The sequence below is a fragment of the Xyrauchen texanus genome, chromosome 8, assembly GCF_025860055.1.
Source record: "Xyrauchen texanus isolate HMW12.3.18 chromosome 8, RBS_HiC_50CHRs, whole genome shotgun sequence".
Classification (NCBI taxonomy): domain Eukaryota; kingdom Metazoa; phylum Chordata; class Actinopteri; order Cypriniformes; family Catostomidae; genus Xyrauchen; species Xyrauchen texanus.
Window position 1 is genome coordinate 9,696,011 of NC_068283.1, and position 18,304 is coordinate 9,714,314.

An 18,304-nucleotide genomic window follows, 5' to 3' on the forward strand; every position below is an offset into this window, starting at 1 on the left:
CATTTGTCTTCCTGATTGTTCAGGTTCAGTCTGAGATCCTGAAGAAGTGGAGACGCTGGAAGCTTGGGAGGGACATTGAGGAAGAGTACCGCCACACTTACAGCCAGACCCTGCAGATGAAGAGTGGCAGCATCATGGTCCATCCACCCAATCTACCCAGTTTGCCCGATATCGCCACCACAACCTCGACGCTCTGCAGTCCAGAAGAGAAGCAGATGTTGGTGTCCAGCAGCCAAAATGGGATAGTAGCTGGGCAGGGATGCCTGCGGTTCACCTCCACGCCACAAGATGGCTCCACCTGCAGTTCACTTACTGAGGATACAGTGGTAGCGGACATGACACTACATTATAGTGTTCCACAGGACAATGTTGAGAAAGCAACCTGTGATCTGGAAGAGACATGTTTCAGCAACAGACCTTAACTCGATTCCTCTCACTTTTTCAGGATGAGATGCTAGAACCCCTTGTCCTAGCTGGAGCGAGAGGTGTGTATATGAGTTTGTGAGAGTGTGTGAGATCACCTGCCCTCTCTGAAGATCAGCAGGCAACTCATGATGGACATCTGATGATGGTAACTCATGGTGGACCTTATGAAGGATCAGTAAAGTGTAGAACGTGGACATATCTTAAGGAATTGCACAATTGTACATGCTTAAAATTTTATGAGTCTTACTTCTAGTCTGGTATATCTATGTATCGTGTTGGTGGTTCAATACATGAGACCCGTCTGGACAAATTCACACACCAAAACAACAGAAAATCATGCAAGGGACCAAAAGGAACCATTATGACCAAACATCTCCAATATCTTGAAATGGATGGAATATAACAGACACACTGAACTGAATTTAAATGAACTGGTTTATGCATTCCAGAGACTGACCACGTTTACATGCACGTTCTGAAACATCATTTAAACAAGAATGCCAATTTCCTTACGCTGTTTAAGGGATTAAGAGAAAGCTGTTTAACACACCAGGGTTATTGTGGTTATGTAAACGCTTTAGAGGCGCTATTACAGGTTTTTGAGGAGTATGAATGTGCATGAACAGACCAAAAGAGTCATAGGAAAAAACCCAACAACACAATTCTGCTGCTCGTCACGGTAGAAACAAACAAAGCAACAGCTCTGGAATTTCTGGAAATTAAGCAAAGCAATGGAGAATGAAAGAGCGAAGTCTTCCTTGGATGCCATGTTTGTTATTTACACAAGCGTTGCAGGGAAATTACATTGCTGTTGAGAAACCTGCTTACTGTATTGTACTATACACCGATTTCGAGCCTTCTCGCAATAAACGGCTTTATGGTGTCCATGTAAACGTGGTCACGATGACTGAGGGTGATGCAAAACCTACTGGTTCTTGTCTTCATAGCTATCTTCTCTAACTCATCTCTTCATAGCGTTGTCTTTTTGGAAACACTTTTGACACTTTTGAGTACAGTAAGGGGTTGTTCACACAGGACACGTTGATAAGCTGGATGGAATGCAATGGAATAGAGCGCAACAGTGCCTGCCCAATTTTTTGCCATCTTGATTCCTTGATGTTTATTTTTTCCATAGGGATTTCATAAAGATCTATGCTATGAACCAAAACAATCAGATCCAAGGTGAATCACAACATTACAAACTTTGATTCAAAGCAAAAAAGTTAAAAAGATTTGACAAAAAGACTTTAATGAAGGCATGAACTACAATACAATGAAGCACTGTGAATCAAAAATGAAAAATGATGGAAGAAAAGTTGTTGATTACTTGTATAGAATCAATATATATTTAGTTTTAGTCTTTTTGCAAAATATTTAGATATATACAAAGATATAAGTAGTTACTGTTATTGTTATTTATCGTTAAAAATGAATTCCCCAATGGAAAAAAATTATGGGATTTTTTCTTCCGGAAGCAGACTGTTGCACTCTGTTGAACAGAAGGCGTGTTTATAGGCACATTAACACCCATACATCATTGCTTATGTACACATTCAATATATTTGAGTTGCTTATCCTGCCCACATTTTGATCTGGCCTGCGTTTCCCAAAAGCATTGTAAGCCTAAGTAGATCATAGAAACCATTGCCACCAATGGTCTCAATGATCAACTTAAGCTTCCAATGTTTTTGGGAAACATAGCCCTGATTGGTCCATTATTATTTGTTGTAAAACTCGCATTAGCTGGGTTTCCATCCAAATGCTTTGCATTTTTATGCACATTTCTGAACAATTAGACATCAGAAAATGTGAAACATTGCCTGTTTCCATCAACTGTGTTATAAACATTATATTGAGGGAGCCCACTTCGTGTCATAGAGCAGTTGAACAACCTCCTTGGTTCAAGGAGAGTTGTATTTGCTGTAATAAGAGCTATTATAAATTTGTATTAAATGCTACCTGGAGACATCACAGAATAAGTGCAATAGCTCAAAGAACAAGGGATATAATATTAATTCTTAACACTGCCAGCATCTATGTACCTGGGATTGCCCACGCTCAGACCAGTAATGGCGGATTGTGTGGATGAGCTATGGGTGAACCACTTCTGACTAACCAGAACTGAAACACTATTGAAATGGAAGAAATCCTAAAAATGAACAGAAACATGTTGCCAAATGGTTATAACGCATCATCTTTTATGCAAATAAACTGTTTCCATCACCTGAATGTGCATTTTTAATGATGTGAAAATCAAATACAACTCATCCTAGCATGTAAACTTTAAAGCAATTTTCTTTTGGTTTATTCACATACAGTGCATTTCCATTCAGATTTCCTATGCACAATTTCAAAATGTGCATACAAAAAGTTGGATGGAAGCCCTGTTGTTTATCTGTTGTTTTTAACTTCTAATACTTTAATACTTAAAATGTGGTGCTCATGGTGCAAGTTGCTGAAAAACAACGAAATGTGCCCCTATGGCAAAAGACATTCATCTGGCAATTAAAATAAAGCACAATTGGAATGCAAGAATGTGTCCTGTGTGAACGGATCCTAAAGATGTTTGTTTAGTTTAAATAAAACATCATGACTAGGTTAGAAATTGATTGTCAAGTCAAGAAAGAAGAGATCAAACAGTACTGACCATGTGCCTTCTTCTGTAGGTGATAAATCCAGATATCACAAAAACACAAAGATTATACAGGACGATACAATTCAAGTCCTGTAAAAATCCATTAGTCACACACACATACTTCAGAGGTGAAAGCTGCTTAAGGCAGATTCTGTACACTGAACAGGAGCTCAAGCAAGAGTTACATAAATGTGCAACTATTAATCATGATGATGTGCTCCTTTCAAGGAAGCATGCTTGGGATACTCAAACATGTCAAATAAACCCATAAGTAAAAGGCTTTAAAGGGTCTTAGTCAATTACCCTGTTTACATGCACTTAATAAAACGGTTTATTCCAGGGTTTTTGCCGAAAGCAGCATTCTGAAACATCATATAAACACAGACGCCATTTACCTTGCGGTGTTTACGTGTTCAAAAATAATCTGTTTAACACATTTAGGTTTCTCCCGGAGAACGCCGTTTATGTGGTCATTTAAACGCATACACTGGGTTTCTTACATATTTTTGAAGAATGCGCATGTGCGTTAAAAATACCAAATAACTGAAGTAACATCACCGGATGTATTGCTGCATCATATCAACAAGTCAAATTGCATGAATTCAACATTTCTGGGGAGGACAGTAGGAAAGGGAAAAATCACACAATCAACTCCATCCACCTTTGCTCTCAAGTGCTATGGGGGAATTCCGGACCATAGCATGATGTAAGAGGGAATCCCCCAACCCTCCCATAACTTAAACAAATTTTGCATTAACTGTGGAACATTTGGAAATAAAGCAAAGCAATGGAAAACAAAATATGGCAAAGTCTTCCTTAGACGTCAAGTTCATAATTTACAAAAGCGTTGCGGGGAAATGTGCACTGGAGAAAGTGACTTGCTGACTGAGGCACATGTACTGGGTTAACGAGTACACCGCTTACACAGTGCATGTAAACAGAATGGGAACACCTTTTTCCTGTCTTAAGCAGCTTTCTTGCAATAAACAACTTTCTGATGTCCACATAAACGAGGTCAATGCCTTAATGAAGTTGTATGTCAGATATGAATCATGTGTTGCTCGTCAAAGCATATAATTATCCACCAGACATTCTTGTCTCCTGATAGGCAGTATAATTCTTTGGCATAGAGCTTTGAAAGATGGAGTATCGGTGAGGAAGAAAGGTGAAACAATTCCACACTAATTGCTATAAAAATACATAGACACACCACTGAAATGATTGTGCATTGGAGTTTAAAGGAGAAGTGTGTCATTTATTTGCATTGAAGGAAAATAAAATCTAGTTCTTTTTGCTATTCTGTTTGGTGCCACCAGTGACATAGAAGTACCAAGTAATTACGTGGTAGCTTCAGCAATTGCGTTTCTCATTTAACAGGTTTGGGAGGTTGGTTTTGTTGATTAAAGCTTGGTACAGGAATAACCTTAAAAAACTCATCAGTTTATCATCTCACATTTGCTTTTTATGACACTATCATTTGGTTTTGGTTTAAGGTTTAGGGTGGGGAGGGTTTAGGGTTTTAGCACCACTTTTCACATCGGAACTGTCGCGATACCTATAGAGGACCATGAAATATCATTTTGCAAAAATGTCACCACAGTCATGTAATTTTCATAAGATCAGGCTGGCAATTACACATTTCCCCTCAAATGACAATGAGCAGCTGATTATTGTGGCATTTGTGTGCTTAAAATATGCACATTAATAATATATTCTTTGTATCGTCAAACACGTGATGATCATGATGATGATGATTATTGCAGATAACTGTGTGGGCTAATTTGCACAATTTTAATTTATAATTGTTAAATATGTAGATATAAGTATATGCCTGTTGAGATTTGTAATGACTTTGTTTTGTGGTGTGTGTTATTTGTGTATTTTTTGCTTGTGTGTGCTCATGGAGAGTAAAAGGATCCTTGCGGTCCTGGTTTAAAGTTTATCTGCTTTAAAGAGAAATTGAGCAATCTTTCCCTTTCTGTGAAAATCTGTGTTAGGCGGCTATTTTGTAATACTGTTATTATTGCAGGTGAAAGACTTTTATGAAGAACATAGAGCAAAACATTGCAAGAATCTAGTTGGATCTCTGTTTTATAAAAAGGGAAATTATTTATCGCCACAAGGGATCAAAGGTCACTTCTATATCTGAGCTTCTCTGCAAAACACTACAATCCCTGTTGGCTATTTCAAACAAATATTATACAAATGGTATCATTTATTGTTACCCAGCCATGAGAATATACATGGAAGTAGATTAATTACGCATACTGTACATGGGTATGTCTCCTGTTTCAATGTGAGTTTGAATGCCAAAGCCCTCAACAAATGTTGGGAGCCAAAGAGTCACACTCTAAGAGTAAACTGGCCATGAATATCCCAGGGGTATGAGAGCCAAGAGTTGTAACAGGAGGTGAATTTGGTTAATAAAAGTATACAGTTTTTGAAGCATCACAAACTTTAATACATTGATAACTGTCAATAGGTCTTAATGTAATAGTTATTTATGTCTTTTCGACCACAAAATGAAACACTAACTCTTTGGCAGAAAGATTTATATTGTCAAGCTCCAAAAAGCCTTAAAAAGCCTAATAAATAGGGTGTACATCTTGGCAGTATAAATTACCATTCTCTTGCATTGTATGGAAAAGAGCAGTTTGGAAATTTGACCTAACATGTAGTATTTTAAGGCATTGGGTTAAGTAAAATTGAGTAAATATTGATAGTTTTCTCATGGGAACTTGTGAACTATTCCTTTAACTTTGGTTGGTGCCAAAAAAAACAACAAACAGAAGATGCCAGTATTTAAAATATTGCTCAAGAGACAAGAGATATTGTTTTGGCCCTGGCTGCAGTGTCTTTGATTGAATGTATTGTGTATACCTCAGTGTAAATTTCCCTCTTTTTATTTTTTTTTAATAATTAATCACTGTGTTGGTGTGGCACAATAAAACTTGAATTCTCCCATTATAATTAACGATGCTGCCAACACTGCAACCATGTAGTGTGACATTGCTTGCAGCAAAGACAGCTTTGTTCATTGATGGCTGCATACAAGGTTTTTGTTTTGTTTGTTTTTTGTGGTGTTGTATTGCTTATTAATGTGTAAATGGGGTGATGGCATGGCTGGCCAGACTACTAGTGGAGCAGAGAAGCCCGCCATACTTCATAAAAAATGTGCTTATATGTTTTTCTTTTTTTATTATTATTATTAATAATAATAATAATAATTCTGATATGAAAATGGTGACAAATAAATTCAAGTAAAAAAAAAAGTGTGTGTAGTTTATCTGCCACTATTGATATACAAATAGCTGCAGAGTGGGTCTGTTTTGTTACACAGACATACACTACATTTCATTTTTCCATTGAAAACCACATAAAAAACTAATCCTGGCATTTGCGTTACTAATAGGGCAAACATTAAATGTTGGCTCGATAAAGCCTTGCCTTAAGGTTTAAGGTTGACTGCGTAAAGTGCAGTTTGAAGAGAGACTTTACATTTGAAGGTTATATAAGTCTTGTGTAGTTTGTTTCCTTTGGCAGAACAGTTGTTGATAAATTTGATGCTTGAAGGAATGTGGGCCTTGCTATGCGGCTGCCAAGGTATTCATAATGGTTGCTAGGTATTTTCTGTTGTGTTCTGAGTGGTTGTTATGGACCTGCTAATTGGTTGCCAGTGTTCTGAATGGTTGCTGAGCACTTTGTAATGTATTCTCAGTGGTTTTTAGGCAGTTGTGAGGTGGTTTCTAAGGTGTCCTAAGTGGTTGTTAGGATGTTGATAGAGTGTTCTGGGTGGTTACTACAGATAGTATGACTAGGGTTAGGATTGCCAAGGAGTTCTGAAAGGATGCTAGTTGCTTGTTAATGTGTTCTGAATGGTTGCTAAACAATTGGTAAGGTGTTCTCATTCATTGCTAGATTGTTTCAAAGATGTTCTTGAAGGTTCCTAGGATGTTGATAGAGTGTTATGGGTGGTTACTACAGATAGTAAGACTAGGGTTAGGATTGCCAAGGAGTTGTGAAAGGATGCTAGTTGCTTGTTAATGTGTTCTGAATGGTTGCTAAACAATTGGGAAGGTGTTCTAATTTATTGCTAGATTGCTTGAAGGTTCCTAGGATGTTGATAGAGTGTTATGGGTGGTTACTAGGGCTTTTCAGGCTAGACAACACAGTACAACAACCTTAACAAATACTGTATATTTATCAGCACCTGGAAAATGAAGCCCATGTGTTCTAATATTGCAGGGAAAAGCAGCTACATAGTAAAATAGCGTAAATAATCCTGAAACATGAATCCCTTTGAAGCATACTTGATTTTTCTTTAAGCCCATTGGCCAAGCTTGTGTCCTGCTTTTAACAACATAAATCTGTCCGTTTCACCATATTCTTCTCTTATAGGCTTTTCATGGCTTACACATGTTATTTTTTCCCACTGCAGCCCTGATTACTCTAGGGAAAGACCCAATAAAAATGTGATTTGATGATATAGAGCTATACATTTTATTTGGATTGAATTTGAGGAGGACGATTTGTGAGCAGATCTTGTCAGTTTGAGAGATCTTGAGTTTGGGATAGTGTTGGGTTCGAGTCCACCTTAGTGGAGTCGGAGTCAGGTCTGAGTAACAATCGAGTCTGAGTTGAGTCCAAAAGGGGCCGAGTGGGACTCAAGACAGAGTCCATAACAGTCCGAGTGTCAGAAATAGGTATATCTCAGGTCTGTCCAAGATAGAAAATGCTGTGTTGGGACATTCCATTCCAAATACATTATCAAACATCTGTTTCATATTAACTTGGAGTGTAAGAGCCCCCTCCTCTCCTTATTTCTTTCTTTCTGTATGTTTGTGTATATTGTATGAATGTGTATGACAGAGGTCCGAAGGATCCTTAGGATTCGAAGGAGCCTTTGTCATATGGAATCGTTATCTGTGATATCTGTATGATGTAATGCGTGTTCTCATTGGATAATACTGTAAACCTCCCTCTTAGTTTCGCACTATATCCTTGAATGCAAGACTTTAGAAGGGCGAGCTTTTCTATTCTTTATTTTGCTCCCCAACATTGGTTCAGTGCTTTGTGTTGATTCACGACTCAATAAACGACGTAGAAAAAGGCACTGCTATAGTTTAGAAGACTTTTATTTCTAACAATTGGGGGCTCGTCTCCGGGATTTCTCCAAACGGTAAGAATCTAAGTTTCCTTTAAATGAGGGGTTGATTCTTGCTGTTTGATGAGAAATAATTTTAAAGTATATGATTATAATGTTATGATAGTGCCGTATTGGGTTATTGAAAGACCGTATAGGTCACCAGAGACTGGTCAGCAGAGACTGGTGACTCCTCGTGTTTAATTAATGCGGGAAGGGCGATAAAGGACATGATCAAGTTTATTTATCGTTAGTAGTGTACGGTCTCCTCGTATTTTTGATAAATGCGGGAAGGTTTCCCTCGTACTTCTAATGAAATACGGGAAGAACAAAGAAAGAGACTTGAATTCCCTCTTTTTTGTTAGGTGATTTCCCCGTAAGTTTTTGATAAACTGCGGGAAGAACGTAAAGACGATCCGATCAATTTTCTTCGTTGTGTGATATCCTTTACTTTTGTAAGAAGGATTGTTGTGAGATATTTCATAAAATTTTTTGGGCTTTGTGAAGTGAATCAATGCACAGTTTATTATTTTTTTCCCCCTTTTTCCTCTTTCTCTATTCCTCTTCGTTCTTTGCTTCCTTTGACTAAAATGCTTTACTGACAAATGACACTGCAGCATTTTTCTTCTTTGTTTTCTATTTGATTATTTGAATTTTGTTTATAGGTGTATATTTTTGTGGTCTCCGAAATGGGAAATAAAATAAATCCACCTTTATTTAATGAATCTCCGAAAGATTTTATGGATAGAAATAATCAAGCCTTTTTACGGAACCTTATCTATCAAATTTAGCTGGCTGGTCAGAGGGTAAAATACAATTAGATCCATTTCCATACGAAGGATCCTTTAGCTGATACAGACATGTCTGCAGCGAAAGACATGATCTACGGAAACTGGGGTGATCCAGAATGGGACTTTGATTATATGAAACAATCCTATAAAACTTGGGAAATGATGAAAAAGTACTGGGATCGCGGACCTGAGATAGATAAAGCGGCTGGAAAAAATAATAAAGATCGCAAATTTTCTACTCCGCGGGCTGATCTCAGAGCAGAGTCTGACAGAGTGGGAGCGTCACTCAGTCAGTCTCACAGCCTGAGAGAAGGGAAAACTTTCTCTTCCCCCGCTCTCCCTCCGAGTTATGAATATCTTCAGGCTCCTATAGCGTGTGAGCCCGTGAAAAATAAACTGTATCATGATTTGAAGGCTGCGACTGCAATTCCGTTCGTGGAAACTGCAGAAGGATTTAAGGTTCACCCGTTGCCTCTGGCTGATGTTATAGCTATCACCACGAATAATTTTTTAACGATGTCAATTGATGACCTTGATAAGCGTTTACGTGAGCTTTCCTCTGCTGGAGCCTTTGCTTCCTCCAACGGAAAAACTCTGATACTGTTACAGGTTGATGCTGCGGCTCAGAAAAATCCGTTCTTTCACACAAAAAAGCATGTTAAATGTTACTGCTGCGGTCGCTCAGGGCATCTTGCAAAGTCTTGCAGACAAAGGGCTCATCTCAGTGCACAGTCAGTCTCACAGCCTGAGGGGAGAGGAAAATAGCAGCAGTTTAATACAAACCAGATGTGTAAACGCTCACAGAAAACACCCTCCTTCGTTTTCTCCTAGCCCCAGACAGAGTGGAACAGATTCAAGGAGATAATCCAACTGAATGGAATCGCGCCTGACGGTGCGAGAGAAAAGAGTCTGAATTGTCACAACTTTCGATGCAATATCCAAATAAATCAAATGTTTTGCCATTCCTTGAACTAAATGTTGACCATAAACCATACATATTTTTAATCGATAGCGGCGCTTCGGTGTCCTCGTTATCTTCCGATGTGTACTTAGGCTCCATCACAGGAAAGAAAATTAATTCTGTAGGGATTAATAATGTTCCTGTGAAATGCGAATTGACGCCCGCCTTACCAATTACTGCTAAGGATGTACCGACATTGTTTAAAATGCATTCATTTGCAATCATACCGAATTCACCATTCTGCCTGTTAGGTAGAGACTTCATGCATAAACTTGGTATGAAATTGAATTTTGATTCTAACTCTTTGACACTTCTGTTTCCTTCAGTTTTTTCCATTACCACCGACACAGGAAGTGCTCTTGTTGAAGATTCGTCTGCAACTGTGCTGTTACCGGAAATTTCGGGAGTCAACCCTCAATTGTGGGCGGAACACAAGGATGACGTAGGGTTAATAGATATCCAGCCCTACAGGGCGAATTTGATAAATACTAGGCCTGTGTTTCATAAACAATACCCACTTTCAAAGGAAAAAGAGGAGGGAAATTAAACCTCTCCTTGCTCGATTTTTGGAACAAGGCATTCTGGTTCGAACTCATTCACCTTATAATACACCAATCAATCCAATTAAGAAAGCTAATGGTACTTGGCGTTTAACGCAAGACCTGAGAAAAATTAATGATTTGATCAAACCACTTGCTCCTATTGTACCAGAAGTTCAGGCTATAATTAATTCTATTCCTTCAGAACATAAATTTTATTCTGTTATTGATTTAAGCTCCGCATTTTTCAGTATTCCTGTTCATCGTGATACTCAGCCACTGTTTGCATTTTGTTTTCAGAATTGTCAATACAGTTGGACACGTCTCCCTCAAGGGTTCAGAGATTCTCCGGCTGTTTTCTCCGCTGTAGTGCACGATACACTGAAAGATGTCAAACTCCCTCCAGACACCTGCCTGCTGGTCACTGGTGCCTCTGAGGACATGTGTGCTGCTGCCACAAAGATTGTTTGCAATGTTATGGCTGACGCTGGTTTCAAGGCATCTAAAGACAAACTTCAATGGGTGCAGAGAAAAGTCAATTACCTTGGACATGAACTGTCACAAGGCCAAGTTCGTCTGTCTGCGGACAGGATCAAAGCCATCGCTACATATAAGTATCCATCCACACGGAAGCAAATGCAAAGCTTTCTGGGACTGGTCAATTACTGCCGCCTGTGGGTGCCTAATTGCTCCATGTATGACAAAATCCTGCGAGAAGCTACGCTGGGTGACAAAGACGATATTACATGGACAAGTGAGATGAATCAAGCATTCAAACATTTGCAAGCATCACTCTTAAGGCCGCCTGCCCTTGGCCTACCCTGTTACACACAAGACTTTCATCTATACGTGTACGAAAGTGGTGGCACAGCCGCAGCAATCCTGGCCCAAGAGCATGGGGGCACTTTCCGTCCAATAGCTTATTTATCTAAGACCCTTGATTCGGTCGCTAAGGGACTTCCGGTTTGTTTGCGTGCAGTGGCTGCCACAGCAATCATGATACAGGATGCTGAAAAGGTTGTTTTGTCACATCCTCTCATTGTACATGTTTCTCATCAGGTAGGAGCCATTATGCATAATATTTCGACTCAACACATGACTGCCCAACGCCATTCCGGCTATGAGGCTATATTGTTAGCTACTGCTAATGTAACGTTGAAAGTAACTTCTGTTATTCATGGCCCTACTGTACATTTGCATAGGTTGCTGACACAAGGTGAATTTGAGAGCGACGACCACGACTGCCTGAACAGGATCCAAATTTCGACTGCTTGCAGGCCAGATGTTTCCACGTCTGTCCTGGAGGAGGGAATCCATTGGTATATTGATGGATCCTGCTTTAAGCCAAACGACAGTACATATTTGTGTGGTTATGCTATTGTTGAATTGCCTAATAAAGTAATTGAAGCGTATTCACTGCCACATAAATCAGCACAAGTCGCAGAACTGATTGCTTTAACAAGAGCTTGTCAATTGGCAAAAGGTCAGTGTATCAACATATATACTGACTCCAAATATGCGTATGGCGTAGTCCATGATTTTGCTAAATTGTGGGAGGAAAGAAATTTCAAAACCTCCGAAGGAAAACCTATTTCGCATCATAACATTGTGGCCGAGCTGATTAGTGCAGCACAGCAACCATCGAAGCTTGCTGTAATTAAAGTAGCTGGTCATAAAACAGGTGAATCTGACAAGGCCAAAGGTAACAGATTTGCGGACGAAGTAGCGAAATGGGCAGCAAAAGAAGCAATACGTAGTCCGCATGTAAATGAACAAAACAATGAAGTGCCGATGATGAATTCATCGTTGATTAATGATTTGGATGTTAAAATCTTACAAGCGAATCCTACTCAACATGATTTGACTCATTGGGCAGCCAATGAAGTAAAACCAGATCAAGTTGGTATTTTAAGAGATAAACAAGGTAGAATCGCGCTACCAGCATCTACTGTTGTAATGCTGTGTAGACATTATCATGGTGTATCACACGTGTCAAAAGAGAAAGTGATACAAAATTTGAATCAATCATACTGCATTGCGAACGTTCGAAGAAATACTTTGTTGATATTGGATGCTTGCCTGGTGTGTGCGCAAACAAACAGGCACAAGGCAATCAGCCATGATGCTTTACCGCATCCTGAACTTCCTTTCCAATATTTACAGATCGATTTGACACACATGCCTCCATGTGGAAATCACAAGTATTTGCTCGTGATTATAGATCGATTTACTAAGTGGCCTGAGGTTTTTCCGTGTGGAAAAGAAGACGCAAAGACAGTAGTGAAGGTTCTTGCCAAAGAAATTATACCGCGTTTCGGTATTCCAACTGTTATAGCAAGCGACAATGGAACTCCATTTGCTTCTAAAGTAACACAATTATTAGCTAAAGAACTTAGTATTAATTGGCATTTTCATATCCCGTATCATCCTCAGTCTTCATCAAACGTGGAACGTTTGAATAAAATGATAAAAGAACGTCTTAATAAAGCGTGCTTAGATACGGGCAGAAATTGGGTTGATTTATTGCCTGCCGTACTGACTGAAATGAGAATATCTCCGTCAGCCACTACAAAATGTCTTCCTTTGAAATTCTCATGGGTAGACCTTTCCTGACCCCTTGGGTCAGAGGTCGTGCTGGCAATCTTTCCACAGGTGACACGGAGGTGATCATTGCGGATTATGTGGATTCCCTTATTAAAATATTAAATGGCATAAATGATGATATCTCTCTCTCTCTGCCTGCAGAAAGCTCTACTCATTTGTTCCGAATCAGCAGGTTCTGTTGAAGTATCTGAAACCAACAAAGTTAGGTGAACCAAAGTGGGCCCAACTACTGTACTGCCGGTGACCGGAACAGGTGTGCTGACTGATCTTCAACCACAGTGGATCCACGCAAGCCGCGTGAAGCTTGCTCCAGAGGAAGGCCTTACTGATTCAAGGTGAATGGTGAAAGCACTGGAGGAGCTGAACACTCAGCGCCAGTGCCCAACCGGAATCTTTGAATTAGGAGGACCTGAGGAGGAACCTGGAACAATCAACATGAAAACATTTCTACTGACACTCTGCATATGGCAGGTGTTTGTGCTTGCATATGCCTGTTCAGTATCAAAACAACAGCAAGGAGTCACAAGAGTAATTCCAATTACTAGAAATAATGTATGATGGTTTATGTTTTATGGTAATGTTAAAGAAAGATGTTTTTGTTACGAGGGTATGGGTAAACACCCAGAAACGAAGGTACATAAAATGTGATGCCTCAAGTGACCCTGAAGTATATTTACGGTGTTGGACAGCCAAGAGGTATTAAATGTTTGGATTAATTCTTGGCTAAAGATGGAGGAGGAATATGTAAAATATTTGGTGACAAATGCTATACATACATCCTGGGTCACATTGATGATGATGATGGTGAATTCATGAAGGTATGAAAGGAAAGGGATAAGTTGAATAAAGAATTAGCTGATAACGTCAGGGAATATGGGGACATTTTCCAATGTGTTTGTGTGGTTCACACCCTGGATGTCTTCCATTATATCGATTGCTGTATGCATTTTACTTATGTTATTATTTGGCCTATGTTTGTTACAATTACTAATGCAAAAGAGTGACTGTTATGTTTGTACATATATACCAGAAAATGATGAAGATGGTCATATCATAGATGGTATAAATATTATGAAAAAATTGTTGATGAATTACAGAGAAGACAAATTAATGATAGATTGTGGGTTTGGAGATTGGATTACAAGTTGGAAACAATTACTTGTATCTTCTTTAATACCAATTGGAGTTATACAGTTAATCCTTTCATTTATTGTTTGCTGTATTATTCCATTCATTAGGATGTTGATTTATCGTTCTATGAATACTTTTGTATTCTCTCAAATACGCCTTAGCAAACAGAACTATCAAGTACTAATGATTTTGAAAGAAATGTTTGATTGAAATATGTTTCATGTATTATTCTGTAATAAAGGACATACTGAGAATCATGTAATGTGATAATTATGTTATATTATAACTGTCATTATCAAAGGGGCCACTGTCAGAAATAGGTATATCTCAGGTCTGTCCAAGATAGAAAATGCTGTGTTGGGACATTCCATTCCAAATACATTATCAAACATCTGTTTCATATTAACTTGGAGTGTAAGAGCCCCTCCTCTCCTTATTTCTTTCTTTCTGTATGTTTGTGTATATTGTATGAATGTGTATGACAGAGGTCCGAAGGATCCTTAGGATTCGAAGGAGCCTTTGTCATATGGAATCGTTATCTGTGATATCTGTATGATGTAATGCGTGTTCTCATTGGATAGTACTGTAAACCTCCCTCTTAGTTTCACACTATATCCTTGAATGCAAGACTTTAGAAGGGCGAGCTTTTCTATTCTTTATTTTGCTCCCCAACGTTGGTTCAATGCTTTGTGTTGATTCACGACTCAATAAACGACGGAGAAAAAGGCACTGCTATCGTTTAGAAGACTTTTATTTCTAACACCGAGTCAAGTCCAAATAAATCTGTTCATGAATCTGAATTAAAATTGTAACCGTAAACTCAACATCAATATTTTAAGCTTATTTTAAACTTCACAACTAAGAAAAACTGTTTGTCAATACAAATATAACAAAAACACCTCTGTTGCCTTTCATATATATATTTTATTATTAGTTTCCTGCTGAACAGACTTCAGGGTGGTTTCAGAATGAAAGCTTGTGCTTTAAGTGTATGAAGACAAAACTGTCCTTCAGCACAATTCTGATTGTGTTCTGATGACATTTCAATTATTTGTTGCTTTTTCCCTCCACTCAAACACAGACTAAAGAAAGTGAAAGCTGCGTTAGTCATTACAACCAAAGTTATTATTGTTTCAAATTTTAATTTGGCTTATTTTTACATAATTTTGAATTCGTCAAATCAATTAATTTAGTTTTATTTAAAATGATCCCTACCTAAGGAAATAATAGTCTAAACTGAGATTTATTTTTAAATCTTTTTTCTCTATCTGCCAACTGATTTGGGAAATACATACTGTACAAATGAGTCAACACATTAGTAATTAGCACTCGCTGAGAAGTTACGTCTCATGATTTGACTTCAAATGCTACATCCAAAAACACTGGAAAATCCCACTGATAATATTATGGGCATGTCGTCACGGACATGATTTTCTAGATAATATGCAGGAAAACGCACAATGCAGGGCTGTTCCGAGTGCTGCTCATGTACCTAAATCCTTGATATGTCTGTGTTTCTCGCAACAGCTGGCAAAAAAAAATCATAATTTGATATTTGCTTGAGCGGCTGCCGCATTGGTCTGAAATTAGTCTGAAATCTTTAAATACCAACAACAGAAAATTTATAGAGCTCTTCTTTAACTACAAAAACATGGAGAATAATAATTTTCATAGAGTCATAAATTTCACAGAATTGTCCTTCAAAAGTGTCAGATATAAAAAGAAATTTAAAAAAAGATGTGCATAAGTTACCTGGTGGTTTACAATAAAATTAAAATAAACATTTAAAATAAAAACATCATAACCAACTAAATTAATCTCGTAATATGAAGTTTAGCTTCATACACAAACTCAGTCATCGAATAATACATTTATTTTATAGTCTATAATTAAATTAAAATAAAACATTTCACTGCCCATAATATCCATATATTTTATTGTGCATGGTTGAATGTTGTGAATAATGGACAAATGCTGTAAAAGAATGTATTTTAAGCAGCTTATCAATGCTTTGAAAATAGTCAATCAATAATAAATAGGTGCTGTTTATCTGTTTAGAGCTGCTGTCTGCTTTCGTAATAATGCTGTAGTTTTTACCACGACTATTTAAAAGTTACTCAGTAATTCATCAAGCCATTATGGACCAATTCAAGCTGACATCACTTCATGGACCACAAGAGACTACAGAAACCTACATGTGTAGAAACTATATTCCTAAAAAGACTTAATATCCAATATTAATACTATTTTTACGTATTTTTATTTCAATATGTTGTTTAAAGTAAACTGTGAGAGACATGATGTGGGTGACTTGACTCAAAATGAAGTTCTTGATTTTAAGTTTTAATCTTGATGAAACCGCAATGCAAGCACCGTCTTGGCTGCATAAACGTCACATGCAATTTTATCAGTTGTCAGGTCCCGTGTCATGTAAAACTGCCTTGTTTAGTTTCTATGCAATACAGTAGTAATATTCAATGTTATACGGTAGTCTCTGTAGTAACATTCAAGCGTATTGGTTGGCTCGTCTCCGTGTTAAGTCAGAGTAAAAATGCATCCTAGTCCGTGACAAGTCCATTAAAATGGGATTTGTGACTATGACTTTCTTTCTTCGGCTGAACACAAAATATGATATTTAGAAGAATATCTCAGCTCTGTTGGTCCTCACAATGCAAGTAAATGGTGACCAGAACGTTGAAGGTCCAAATGGCATGAGTAAATTATGAGAATTTAAATTTTGGGGTGAACTTTCCCATTAAGCAAGTTTCCATTTGATCTCTTTTAGTCTCATTTTAGTCATGAGAACTCTCAAGAAGATTTAGCACGTTCATGTGAGTATGACATATAGGATATTGATCTTGGCAGACTAGATTTTCTACACTGATGCTGCTGCTGAAGAGCATGTGCAGAGACTTGCTACTGCTAGAAAATACACAGACATACTGATTTAGAATGTGGACACACGCAGCTGTTGCACATATTGACAAAATGCAAGACATGCAGCATCAAGCATGTATATCATGCTGCTGCACAAATAGTCATCACAAACAATCTGCCAAACAAGCAGATTTATCGCCAAGACTTTTGTTCTGCTGCTGTTTCGAAGAGCTATATGCACTGATTTTATGCTAGCTAGGTGTGCCTCGGCCACAGGCTTGGCCTGCTTAACCGAATAGCTTAAATGGCTAATGACCTAGCTTATAATGTGTACCTGAGCCAGGAAAACCCAGAGGTTATTTAACTAGTGACTTAGACTCCCTATGTATGGATTTATTTAAACTAATGATCTAAAATAGCAATGAGGGCAGAGTCACATGGAGTAATCCCCTCATGGTCACTATAATGTGGTTTGCTCTTGGTGGCGAGTGGCGAGTTGTGCGTGGATGCTGCAGAGAATAGCATGAGGCCTCCACTAGCGATACGTCTCTGCAGTAACACACTCAACAAGCCATGTGATAAAATGCACAGATTGACGCTCTCAGACGTGGAGGCAACTGAGATTCGTCCTCCACCACCCGGATTGAGGCGAGTCACTACGCCACCACAAGGACTTGGAGCACATTGGGAATTGGCCATTCCAAATTGGAGAGAAAAGGGGAGAAAATATATATTTCTTTTTTAAAAAGATGTGCTTCAATGTGTCATGGCCAAAAGTAGGCCTTATAGAAGACAAGCCACAGCAATCACTTGTGCAAATAGCATTTTCAGACAAAAAGTCTTGCAGCACCCTGCAAAAAAACAGCTTATCAGCAAAACTAAGCCATTTAAATGTTAGACAAAGAGAGAGACTCAAGATGATTGGCTACCTGATAACAAGTCAGAGGACCAATCAGCTTACACTATGGAAGCAGATTGACTTAACATTTCACATGTGAGTGAGCCGATTGGTTTTCAGATGACAAGTCAAAGAACCTATCGGCTAGTGCCACATAAAGTTGCATGGCTGAAATTTGGATATTGCTATCTAAGAGAAACAATCAAAAATTTGAAAGAGATCTCATTTTTTTATTTTTCTCTCCTGTGGAGTCACAGTGTGAAAAGACAATTGTGTTGAGGCTATGTGGAGCTGACATT

General features: G+C 38.3%; 1 protein-coding gene across 2 annotated transcripts in view; it reads left to right on the top strand.

Moving 5' to 3' along the window:
* Nucleotides 1-4,548, top strand: part of LOC127647744 (glucagon receptor-like) — a 163,998-nt gene extending 159,450 nt beyond the window's left edge. For both annotated transcript variants that reach the window (XM_052132189.1, XM_052132187.1), the window contains exon 14: nucleotides 24-4,548. In XM_052132189.1, the coding sequence (XP_051988149.1) occupies nucleotides 24-422 (399 nt within the window). In that variant the 3' untranslated portion in view covers nucleotides 423-4,548. The remainder of the gene's footprint in view (nucleotides 1-23) is intronic.
* The last annotated feature ends 13,756 nt before the right edge of the window (nucleotides 4,549-18,304 follow it).